The sequence below is a fragment of the Dama dama genome, chromosome 5 (assembly GCF_033118175.1).
Source record: "Dama dama isolate Ldn47 chromosome 5, ASM3311817v1, whole genome shotgun sequence".
In the NCBI taxonomy this organism is placed as follows: domain Eukaryota; kingdom Metazoa; phylum Chordata; class Mammalia; order Artiodactyla; family Cervidae; genus Dama; species Dama dama.
Genome location: NC_083685.1, coordinates 111,023,007 through 111,036,538, shown reverse-complemented (window position 1 = coordinate 111,036,538; position 13,532 = coordinate 111,023,007). Strand labels below are relative to the sequence as shown.

The 13,532-nt window shown below is 38.7% G+C and overlaps 1 protein-coding gene across 2 annotated transcripts; it reads left to right on the top strand.

Annotated features, from left to right (window-relative positions):
• Positions 1–467: 467 nt before the first annotated feature.
• LOC133056083 (keratin-associated protein 9-1-like) lies at positions 468–1,058 on the top strand. 2 transcript variants are annotated; one of them, XM_061141192.1, is made up of 2 exons: positions 468–510; positions 577–1,058. In XM_061141192.1, exons 1-2 carry the CDS (start codon positions 468–470, stop codon positions 1,056–1,058), a joined length of 525 nt encoding a protein of 174 aa, XP_060997175.1. The 2 variants fall into 2 exon arrangements, with proteins under 2 accessions (XP_060997175.1, XP_060997176.1); XM_061141193.1 differs by having other exon boundaries at positions 468–514; positions 602–1,058.
• The last annotated feature ends 12,474 nt before the right edge of the window (positions 1,059–13,532 follow it).

Sequence of the window (13,532 nt, the reverse complement as noted above, 5' to 3'; positions counted from 1 at the left end):
ATTGGGCTTGAACTCAAGCAGGCTTCATTCATCACAGAATGTATCAGCATCCCGACCCTTTCGAGGAATGCCCCAGTCAAAGGAACAAAGCTGAGAAAGGAGAACTATTCTGACCTTCACAGAGCCAGCAGGAACTACCCCGTGGCCAGATGATGTCACAGGACCAGAAATGCTGCTGGTGATGATTCCTGACTTTTTCATTTCTAGAAAAGATTCTTAAGTACTAGACCCAATTAAGGAAAAGATCAAACACTAATTTACAGAGGCCTCTCTATAAAACACTAAGAAAGCAACCTCCTCCATGACAGTGATGAAAACTACAACAATAACATAAAGAACAACCAGGAAAGTCCTGCTTCTTGGTCCCAACATTGGGGGTCCAGGATATAAAAGGCCCAGAACAGGAAGAGTGAGCAGAATCTGAGAAACTCACTTCTGCACAGGAGTGCACCCTCCTCACAGACCCAATGGCCCACTCATGCTGCTCCCCGTGCTGCCAGCCCACCTGCTGTCAGCCCATTAGCTGCAGGACCACCTGCTGTGAGTCCAGCTTCTGCAAGCCCTGCTGCCCCCCAGCTTGCTGTCAAACCACCTGTTGCAGGACCACCTGCTGCAGACCCACTTGTGTGACCACCTGCTGCCAGCCCACCTGTTGCAGCAAACCCTGCTGTCAGCCCACCTGCTGTGAGACCATCTGCTGCCAGCCCTCCTGCCCCCCTACTTGCTATCAAACTAGTGAAACCACCTGCTGTAGGACCACCTGCTGCAAGCCTGCTTGTGTGACCACCTGCTGTCAGCCCACCTGCTGTGGGTCCAGCAGCTGTGGACAAACCTTCAGTGGGTCCAGCTGCTGCCAGCCTTGCTGTCAGCCAGCTTGCTGTGCTCCTGTGTACTGCCACAGAATCTGCTACCACCCCACGTGCTGCTGCCTGCCTGGGTGCCAAGCCCAAGAATGTGGGTCCAGCTGCTGCCAACCTTGCACCCCCCCTGTCTGCTGTCAGACCACCTGCTGTCGCCCTAGCTGTGTTTCCAGCTGCTGCCAGCCTTCCTGTTGCTGATCACTTCACCAGTTTCCCCATCCCCACACAACATCATTTGTTAACTAGCTTGCTATTGTGTGGACAAAATCACTTACTAGACTTCGCCGATAACTAGCATGTTCTACCAGAATTTCTGTTACTCATCTCCTGTTTAAAAGCTTGTGAGTCAGCTGAATGGAGTGAAAAAGGCTTCCCCCATCTCTTCTTTCCCTGTGTGGGGATAATATATCAATTTCACGCATCCTTGATATGGAGTTTGTCTGGGTGTTAACTCTGATGTCAGGATCGACTTCCTAGTCATTCTAAGTAATTTATGAAAACAAATCCTCATAACATTTGCATAGCTTTCTGCAATTGACCATAATCTTCATAAACATATTTTCTTTATTGGTGTACTCGGGGATCCTGTAACTTGCTTTCTTTCTTAAGACCACTTTGTGTTGTCTTCCTAGATGCAGGAGTCTTATATACTTGTTTCTTAATAAATTCGATTCCACAATTCACTCCATAATGTGTTTGATTTATTGTACAGCATTGCTAATGTATGAACATGTATCCATACTGCATACCATATGAGCTATACAACCTGAGGTGCAAACATCCTGCCATTAACTAATTCATACATTTTTAGATGAGAAATTTCACTGTGAAATATTATGTAACTAATGATGGACAAGCTGAGATCCCAGGCAACTTCTGTCTTTGCTTATGGACACCTATATTTACATGAAAACATAAGCAGAAATGATATCCAATACTGAGGTCTATTATGTTATGAAACTGAATTGCTACTTTAACAATGGGAGGAATGATAAATCCCTCACATTTAATAGCTGGGGCTTCCTAGGTGGCTCAGTGATAACGAATTCACCTGCCAAAGCAGGAGACGTAGGAGATGCAGGTTCCATCCCTGGGACAAGTAGATCCTCTGCAAAGGAAATGGCAACCCACTCCAGTATTCTTGCCTAGAGAATCCCATGGATAGAGGATCATGGCCGGATCATACAGTCCATGGAGTTGTAAAGAGTCGGACACAGCTGAGGGACTGAGAAAGCACGCATACATGCATATGTAATAGATAATGACTGTTACAACGTCATCCCTATATCCGTTTCCTACAATGCAGCAAGCAGCAGTTACATGTTAGGGCAGTAGATGCGTTTAGAGCTCTGGTGAAAGCGTGGAGCCTTTCCTGTCTCGGGCCAGTTCAGCCACTAATGCAACTCAACTGTATCAGATATTTTTAGAATCCATTGTGTCATCACAAGAGAAAGTCCATATAAAGGGACTTGTTTCTTAATATCACACAAGTCAAATTCTGAATTGTCTCCTTCTCCTGAATTTCTACTGAAAGAGCAAGGAATTAAGTAATTACCTGAAAAAAAAGTGCTCTTTCAGCAGAAATTCAGTAGGAGACAGTTCATGCATTGTCAGTGATACCATCCAACCATCTCATCATCTGTCGTCCCCGTCTCCTCCTGCCTTCAATCGTTCCCAGCATCTGAGTCTTTTCCAATGAGTCAGTTCTTCATATCAAGTGTCCAAAGTATTGGAGTTTCAGCTTCAGCATCAGTCTTTCCAATGTATATTCAGGACTGATTTCCTTTAGGATTGATTGGTTGGATCTCCTTGCAGTCCAAGGGACTCTCACGAGTTTCCTCCAACACCACAGTTCAAAAGCATCAGTTCTTCGGGGCTCAGCTCTTTTTATGGTCCAACTCTCACATCCATATATGACTACTGGAAAAATCGTAGCTTTGACTAGCTTGACCTTTGCTGGCAAAGTAATGTCTCTGCTTTTTAATCTGCTGTCTAGGTTGGTCATAGCTTTAGGCTATGAGGCCTTCAGTAGTTGTGGCATTTGGGCTCTAGAGCACACACTCAGTAGTTGTGGCCCTCATGATCTGCAGCATGTGACATCTTCCTTGGCCAGGGATCAAACCCATATGCCCTTCATTGGCAGGCCGATTCTTTACCCCTGGACCACCAGGGAAGTCCAAAGCCTTGAACTTTTCTTACCAACATAGGACTTGTTAATCGTAATCTTTGCTTTGATTATTTCCATTTGGTTGACTACAGTGTTGTTCAATCTACATGGCAAGCCTTATATCCTTGTTTAATGTTATCTCTTTCACACTTTTCTTTGAAAGATGTTAGATTTTTTGCAATTTGTAGCCCTCAAATTGTGATATTCCTGTTCAGTTCAGTTCAGTTCAGTCACTCAGTCGTGTCCGACTCTTTGCGATCCCATGAATCGCAGCACGCCAGGCCTCCCTGTCCATCACAAACTCCCTGAGCTTGCTCAAATGCATGTCCATCGAGTTGGTGATGCCATCCAGCCATCTCATCCTCTGCCATCCCCTTCTCCTGCCCCCAACCCCTCCCAGCATCAAGATCTTTTCCAATGAGTAAACTCTTCGCATGAGGTCGCCAAAGTACTGGAGTTTCAGCTTCAGCATCAGTCCTTCCAATGAACAGCCAAGACTGACCTCCTTTAGGATGGACTGGTTGGATCTCCTTGCAGTCCAAGGGACTCTCAAGAGTCTTCTCCAACACCACAGTTCAAAAGCATCAATTTTTCAGCACTCAGCTTTCTTCACAGTCCAACTCTCACATCCATACATGACCACTGGAAAAACCATAGCCTTGACCAGATGGACCTTTGTTGGCAAAGTGATGTCTCTGCTTTTTAATATGCTATCTAGGTTGGTCATAACTTTCCTTCCAGGGAGTAAGTGTCTTTTAATTTCATGGCTGCGATCACCATCTGCAGTGATTTTGGAGCCCAAAAAATTAAAGTCAGCCACTGTTTCCACTGTCTCCCCATCTATTTCCCATGAAGTGATGGGACCAGATGCCATGATCTTAGTTTTCTAAATGTTAAACTTTAAGCCAACTTTTTCACTCTCTTTTTCACTTTCATCAAGAGGCTCTTTAATTCTTCTTCACTTTCAGCAATAAGGGTGGTGTTATATGCATATCTGAGGTTATTGATATTTCTTCTGGCAATCTTGATTCCAGCTGTGCTTCTTCCAGCCCAGTGTTTCTCATGATGTACTTTGCATATAAGTTAAATAAGCAGGGTGATAATATACAGCCTTGATGTACTCCTTTTCCTATTTGGAACCAGTCTGTTGTTCCATGTCCAGTTCTAACTGTTGCTTCCTGACCTGCATACAGATTTCTCAAGAGGCAGGTCAGGTGGCCTGGTATTCCCATCTCCTTCAGAATTTTCCACAGTTTATTGTGATCCACATATCGAAGGCTTTGGCGTAGTCAATAAAGCAGAAACAGATGTTTTTCTGAAACTCTCTTGCTTTTTCGATGATCCAGAGGATGTTGGCAATTTGATCTCTGGTTCCTCTGCCTTTTCTAAAACCAGCTTGAACATCTGGAAGTTCTTGGTTCACGTATTGCTGAAGCCTGTCTTGGAGAATTTTGAGCATTACCTTACTAGTGTGTTCGAGATGAGTGCAATTGTGTGGTAGTTTGAGCATTCTTTGGGATTGCCTATTCCTGTTATGTTAGTGTAAACTTCCTTTTGGCTCATTTCTGCAATAATATTTAAGAGCTATTTGCATTACATGTCATAAAAGTCTAAGCATATTTTATTTATTTATTGAGGAATAGTTGCTTTACAACATTGTGTTAGTCTCTGCTTTACAAGAAGTGAATCAGCTATGTGCATACATATACTCCGTCCCTCTTGGACCTCCCTTCCTCGCCACCCCCATCCCACACATTCTAGGTCACCACAGAGCACTGAGCTGAGCTCCCTGTGCTATATAACTAGTTCTCACGTTCTGTCTTTCATTATACATGGCAATTTATACATGTCAATTCCAATCTCTCAATTCATCCCACCCCCTCTTCCCTCCCAGTGTCCACATGTCTGTGTCTCTATTCCTGCCCTGCAAAAAGGTCATTTCTACTGTTTTGCTAGGTTATGTGTGTGTGTGTGTGTGTGTGTGTGTGTGTGTGTGTGCATGCCCATGCATACATGTTAATATATATATATTTCTTTTTCTTTTTCTAACTTAACTTCACTCTGTATGAAGACTCTAGGTCCATCCATATCTCTGCAAATGACCAATTTCATACTTTTTTTGCCTGAGTAATAGTCTATTGTATATATGTACCACATCTTCTTTACTCATTCATCTGTTGATAGACATTTAGTTTGCTTCCATGTCCTGGCTATTGTAAATAGTGCTGCAATAAACACTGGAACGCATGAGGCTTTTTGAATTATTGTTATCTCGGGGTATATGCTCAGTAACAGAATTAATAGGTCATATGGCAGCTATATTTTTAGTTTTTTAAGAAATCTCATACTGTTCTCCATGGTAGCTGTATCAGTTTACATTCCATTAATAGGAGAAAAGGGTTCCCTCTTCCCCACACTTTCTCCAGTATTTATAATTTGTAGATTTTTCAAATTATATTTTTAATTGATAACACAGTCTCCAATCTTTTTCAAAATGCAAATGTAAAATTCAGTGGAATAGGTTTGTCTTACAAACTTGTCTGGGTTTTCACATTTGCATGGCTATTGATCAGATGAAAACGTTGAATTGTTTTCATAATTACAAGGTTGGTTTAGCATTTGAACGTTAATCGATGTTTGAAAATAACACTATTGAAAAACTACAGGAGAATAATCATAAGGGTATCTCAACAGGTAAAGAGAAAGCATTTTAGAAATGTCAACACATTTCCAATATAGAATACCTTAGCAAGGAATAGGAAACCTCTAGTTACTCTGATGGAAACAATCTACCAAAAAAGACAGAAAGCATTCTGTTGAATTATGAAATATTGAGAGTTGTCCCTCCTAGAGAGAATACACAGATATCTTCTTCACCATTCTGCTCAATTGTACCAGTGAACTAGGATAAGAAAAAATTTTACAAGATAAAAAGGCTGCTGACTTCAGACTATACTACAAAGCTACAGTCATCAAGACAGTACAGTACTGACACAAAGACAAATAAAGATCAATGGAACAAAATAGAGAGCCCAGAAATTAATCCATGTACCTATGGACACCTTATCTTTGACAAAGGAGGCAAGAATATACTATGGAGAAAAGAGAATCTAACAAGTGGTGCTGGGAATAGTGGTCAACGACCTGTAAAAGAATGAAACTAGAATACTTTCTAGCACCATACACAAAAATAAACTCAAAATGGATTAAAGATCTAAATGTAAGACCAGAAAATATAAAACTCCTAGAGGAAAACAAAGGCAAACACTCTCTGACATAAATCACAGCAGGATCCTCTATGACCCACTTCCCAGAATATTGGAAATAAAAGCAAAAATAAACAAATGGGACCTAATTAAACGTAAAAGCTTTTTCACAACAAAGGAAACTATAAGCGAGGTGAAAAGACAACTTTCAGAATGGGAGAAAATAATAGCAAATGAAGAAACTGACAAAGAACTAATATCAAAAATATACAAGCAGCTCATGCAGTTCAATACCAGAAAAATAAATAACTCAATCAAAAAATGGGCCAAAGAACTAAACAGACATTTCTCCAAAGAAGACATTGATGGCTAGCAAACACATGAAAAGATGCTCAACATCACTCATTATCAGAGAAATGCAAATCAAAACCACAATGAGGTACCATCTCATACCAGTCAGAATGGCTGCTATCAAAAAGTCTAGAAACAATAATGCTGGAGAGAGTGTGGAGAAAAGGGAACCCTCTTACACTGTTGGTGGGAATGCAGACTAGTACAACCACTATGGAGAGCAGTGTCGAAATTCCTTAAAAAACTGGAAATAGAACTGCCATATGATAATAACTTTTTTTTAAAATTTTTATTATTATTATTATTATTTTTCCAGTGGGTTTTGTCATACATTGATAAATTTATTAATATGGTCACAAAAGGAATAACATAAAAAAAAAAAAAAAAAAAAAGAACTGCCATATGACCTAGCAATCCCACTGCTGTGCATACACACTGAGGAAACCAGAACTGGAAGATACACATGTACCCCAATGTTCACTGCAGCACTGTTTACAATAGCTAGGACATGGAAGCAAGCTAGATGTCCATTGGCAGATGAATGGATAAGAAAGTTGTGGTACATATAAACAGTGGAATATTACCCAGCTATTAAAAAGAATACATTGGAATCAGTTCTAATGAGGTGGATGAAAAAGTAAGTCAGAAAGAAAAACACCAATATAGTATATTAATGTATACATATGGAATTTAGAAAGATGGTAACAATGACCCTGTATGCAAGACAGCAAAGAGAAACATATAAAGAACAGACATTTGGACTCTGTGGGAGAAGGTGAGGGTGGGATGATTTGAGAGGATAGCATTGAAACATGTATATTACCATATATGAAACAGATGACCAGTCAGAGTTTGATGCATGAAACAGGGCACTCAAAGCTGGCGCACTGGGACAACCCAGAGAGATGGGAAGGGAAGGGAGGTGGGTGGGGGGTTCCGGATGGGGGTCGCATGTACACCCATGGCTTATTCATGTCAATGTATGGCAAAAACCACTACAACCTTGTAAAGTAATTAGCCTGCAATTAAAGTAAATAAATTAAGTTTTATAAAAGATAAAAAGGCTGCTAGCCTCATCATTCATCATTGTTCAGTCGCTCAGTCATGTCTGACTCTTTGTGACCCAATGGATGGCAGCACGCCAGGCTTCCCTGTCCTTCACCATCTCCCAGAGCTTGCTCAAACTCATGTCTATTGAGTCGGTGATGCCATCCAATCATCTCATCCTCTGTTGTACCCTTCTCCTCGTGCCTCCACTCTTTACCAGCATCAGAGTCTTTTCTAATGAGTTGGCTTATAACACTATTTAAATAGCTAACACATGGAAGCAACCTAGGTATACATCAATAAATGAATGGGTAAAGAAGATATGATGTGTGTGTGTGTGTGTGTACACACCAAAGGAATATTACTCAACCATAAAAATGAATTAAATATTGCCATTTGAAGCAATGTGAATGAAATTAGGGCAGAAATAAATGCAAAAGAAACTAAAGAGACCATAGCAAAAATCAACAAAGCTAAAAGCTGGTTTTTTGAAAAAATAAACAAAATTGACAAACCATTAGCAAGACTCATTAAGAAACAAAGGGAGAAGAACCAAATCAACAAAATTAGAAATGAAAATGGAGAGATCACAACAGACAACACTGAAATACAAAGGATCATAAGAGACTGCTACCAGCAGCTCTATGCCAATAAAATGGACAACTTGGAAGAAATGGGCAAATTCTTAGAAAAGTATAACTTTCCAAAACTGAACCAGGAAGAAATAGAAGATCTTGACAGCCCCATCACAAGCAAGGAAATCGAAACTGTCATCAAAAATCTTCCAGCAAACAAAAGCCCAGGACCAGATGGCTTCACAGCTGAATTCTACCAAAAATTTAGAGAAGAGCTAACACCTATCTTACTCAAACTCTTCCAGAAAATTGCAGAAGAAGGTAAACTTCCAAACTCATTCTATGAGGCCACCATCGCCTTGATTCCGAAACCAGACAAAGATGCCACAAAAAAAGAAAACTATAGGCCAATATCACTGATGAACATAGAGGCAAAAATCCTTAACAAAATTCTAGCAAACAGAATCCAACAACATATTAAAAAAAATCATACACCATGACCAAGTGGGCTTTATCCCAGGAATGCAAGGATTCTTTAATATCCACAAATCAATCAATGTAATACACCACATTAACAAATTGAAAGATAAAAACCATATGATTATCTCAATAGATGCAGAGAAAGTCTTTGACAAAATCCAACATCCATTTATGATTAAAACTCTCCAGAAAGCAGGAATAGAAGGAACATACCTCAACATAATAAAAGCTATATATGACAAACCCACAGCAAGCATCACCCTCAATGGTGAAAAATTGAAAGCATTTCTCCTGAAATCAACAACAAGACAAGGATGCCCACTCTCACCACTACTATTCAACATAGTTTTGGAAGTTTTGGCCACAGCAATCAGAGCAGAAAAAGAAGTAAAAGGAATCCAGATAGGAAAAGAAGAAGTGAAAGTCTCGCTGTTTGCAGATGACATGATCCTCTACATAGAAAACCCTAAAGACTCTACCAGGAAATTACTAGAGCTAATCAACGAATATAGTAAAGTTGCAGGATATAAAATTAACACACAGATATCCCTTGCATTCCTATATGCTAACAATGAGAAAACAGAAAGAGAAATTAAGGAAATAATACCATTCACCATTGCAACAAAAAGAATAAAATACTTAGGTGTATATCTACCTAAAGAAACAAAAGACCTATACATAGAAAACTATAAAACACTGCTGAAAGAAATCAAAGAGGACAGAAACAGATGGAGAAACATACCGTGTTCATGAATTGGAAGAATCAATATTGTCAAAATGGCTATTCTACCCAAAGCAATCTATAGATTCAATGCAATTCCTATTAAGCTACCAACGGTATTTTTCACAGAACTAGAACAAAGAATTTCTCAATTTGTATGGAAATACAAAAAACTTCGAATAGCCAAAGTAATCTTGAGAAAAAAGAATGGAACTGGAAGAATCAACCTGCCTGACTTCAGACTCTACTACAAAGCCACAGTCATCAAGATAGTATGGTACTGGCACAAAGACAGAAATATAGATCAATGGAACAGAATAGAAAGCCCAGAGATAAATCCACGAACCTATGGAAACCTTATCTTCAACAAAGGAGGCAAGGATATACAATGGAAAAAAGATAACCTCTTCAACAAGTGGTGCTGGGAAAATTGGTCAACCACTTGGAAAAGAATGAAACTAGAACACCTTCTAACACCATACACAAAAATAAACTCAAAATGGATGAAAGATCTAAATGTGAGACCAGAAACTATAAAACTCCTAGAGGAGAATATAGGCAAAACACTCTCCGACATAAATCACAGCAGGATCCTCTATGACCCACCTCCCAGAATATTGGAAATAAAAGCAAAAATAAACAAATGGGACCTAATGAAACTTAAAAGCTTTTCACAACAAAGGAAACTATAAGCAAGGTGAAAAGACAGCCCTCAGATTGGGAGAAAATAATAGCAAACAAAGAAACAGACAAAGGACTAATCTAAGCAACTCCTGCAGCTCAATTCCAGAAAAATAAATGACCCAATCAAAAAATGAACCAAAGAACTAAACAGACATTTCTCCAAAGAAGACATACAGATGGCTAACAAACACATGAAAAGATGCTCAACATCACTCATTATTAGAGAAATGCAAATCAAAACCACAATGAGGTACCATTACACGCCAGTCAGGATGGCTGTTATCCAAAAGTCTACAAGCAATAAATGCTGGAGAGGGTGTGGAGAAAAGCAAACCCTCTTACACTGTTGGTGGGAATGCAAACTAGTACAGCCACTATGGAGAACAGTGTGGAGATTTCTTTAAAAACTGGAAATAGAACTGCCATATGACCCAGCAATACCACTTCTGAGCATACACACCGAGGAAACCAGATCTGAAAGAGACACATGCACCCCAATGTTCATCGCAGCACTGTTTATAATAGCCAGGACATGGAAGCAACCTAGATGCCCATTAGCAGACGAATGGATAAGGAAGCTGTGGTACATATACACCATGGAATATTACTCAGCCATTAAAAAGAATTCATTTGAATCGGTCCTAATGAGATGGATGAAACTGGAGCCCATTATACAGAGTGAAGTAAGCCAGAAAGATAAAGAACATTACAGCATACTAACACATATATATGGAATTTAGAAAGATGGTAATGATAACCCTATATGTAAAACAGAAAAAGAGACACAGATGTACAGAACAGACTTTTGGACTCTGTGGGAGAAAGCAAGGGTGGGATGTTTCGAGAGAACAGCATCGAAACATGTATATTATCTATAGTGAAACAGATCACTGGCCCAGGTTGGATGCATGAGACAAGTGCTCAGGCCTGGTGCACTGGGAAGACTCAGAGGGATTGGGTAGAGAGGGAGGTGGGAGGGGGGATCGGGATGGGGAATACATGTAAATCCATGGCTGATTCATGTCAATGTATGACAAAACCCACTACAATATTTTAAAGTAATTAGCCTCCAACTAATAAAAATAAATGAAAAAAAATAAACACAATATAAGTAAATAAAATTCAGTGCCATATACATATGATCATAGCCATGTTAAAGTAGTTTTATAATTACAAGGTTGGTTTAACATTTGAATGTTAATCAATGTTTTAAAATCATATTCTTTGAAAAAAACAAGAGAATAACTATAAGAGAATCTCAACAGGTAAAGAAAAAGCATTTTAGAAATTTCAGCACATTTCCAGTATAGAATACCTTAGTTTAAGGAATAGAAAAATTCTAGTTATTCTGTTTGAGACAATCTACAAAGAAAGAGAAAGCTTCCTGTTGAGTTGTGAAGTACTGAGAGCTGTCCCTCCTACAGAGAATATACAGAGATATCCTTCTGACCATGTGCTGCAGAGCCTACCTAGGCCTCGTGGTCTAGGCAAGGAAAAAAATTTAACAAGATAAAACAAATTTACAAGGTAAGTGTTATGACACTATTTGCAATAGCCAAGACACGGAAGCAACCTAGGTGTCCATCATCAGATGAATGGGTAAAGAAGATGCAGTATACTCAACCATTAAACAGAATTAAATATTGCCATTTGCAGCCATGTGAATGGACCCAAAGAATATCATACTAAGTGAAGTCAAAGCCAAACATCATATGATATCACTTACTGTGGCATCTAACACATAATATTAATACAAATGAATCTATATACAAAACAGAGACAGACATAGAAAACAAAGCTTTGGTTGCTGAAGAGGAAAGAGAGCAGAGGAGGGATAAATTAGAAATATGGGATTAACAAGAGACACACTTCTATATATAAAATAGATAAGCAACAAAGATTTACTGCATAATACAGGAAATAGTAGTTAATAACTTGCAATAACCCTAGTGTGAAATAATCTTAATAAACATATAAACATATAAATATAACTGAATCACTTTGCTGTACTCCTGAAAGTAACACAATATTGTAAATCAAATATATTTCAATTAAAAATGCTGCTAGGAAATGAATAAAGCTGTAGTCACCTGTAGATGATGTGACTGTGCTCATAAAATTTCAAAAAACCTATTGCTAAGCTTTAAAAATAATAAAGGGGTTTGATTACAAAGTCAACATACAAAAGTCCATTTTCATACTTCCAAACAGTTGAAAAATTTCAATTATAACATACAAAAAGGCATAGAAATTAGCACATCTAGGAATAAGTCAAATGAAAGGTAGGCAAGACCTCTACAGAGAACAGAACAAACATTTGAACAAGCAATTCTATGAGAAATTTACTCCTAGGTTTATATCCAAACAAATGTTTATATGTGTTTATGCAAAAAATCTGTACAAAAAATTTAAACAAGCATTCTTTTTTAATAGTCCTAAAATTATAGAAAGCCTACAATTTATCAGGACAGTCAACAAATCATGTCATATTAACACAATGGAAGATTATACAACAATGACAATGGATAAATTACAAATAATTTCATTGTTCAATCTCACAATCATAATGTAAAAGGAAGTCAATTCTATATTCTTTCATTTATATAACGATTAAAAAAAGTCAGAACTGACTTACAGAGTTGTAAGTCAACAGAGCATTTAGCAACCTTTCGGGATGACTGAGGGGGTATAATTTTGAGGGAACAGGGTTAACTTCTATTGCTTAACCTGCTGGTATTGACAAGGGTTTGTTCATTCTTGTAATAATCTATGAGCTTGAATATTAATAATTTTCATTTTATCATTTACTTTTCAAATAAATGGTGTAACTAAAACATGTTTAAGCATGTTAGAGCTCTAACAATAGATTAGATATTAACTAATTCAATTCTATCATTAAATGAAAGAAAGGAAAAGAGAGAGAGAAGGAAAGAAAGAAGGAAAGGAAAGACAGAGGGAAGAAGGAAAGGAAGGATTGAAGGAAGAAGGAAGGAAAGGTGGAAGAAAGAAGAAAGAGGACAATAAAAAGAAAGATTACAATAATGAAGATGCTATCATTAAGATGAGATCATCGACTCTGTTGATAAACAAGGGTGGGACTAGAGTCACCAACTCTCCCTGGTTTGCTGAGAATTGCCCCAATTATTCAGTGGGTCACTGGATGAGCCTCATCCAGGGAAATTCCTCTTTCCTGGATAAATCAGGACTATCGATCACCCGAGAAGTAAAGTACTGAAACTTTCTCAGTCCCAGTGTACAGTTTCTGCTTCTACTCACCTGTTTTGATTCTGCTTTGCCATGCGAAAGAGATTATGCCAGACACCATCTAACCAACTGTGATAGAACTGGGATACATGGCAGGGGGTGGGTGTAGGGGGTACATAGGGATGCCTGTAGTGGTCTAGAGTCAGGCTTTTGTAGGTAAACAGATTTGAACTCTGA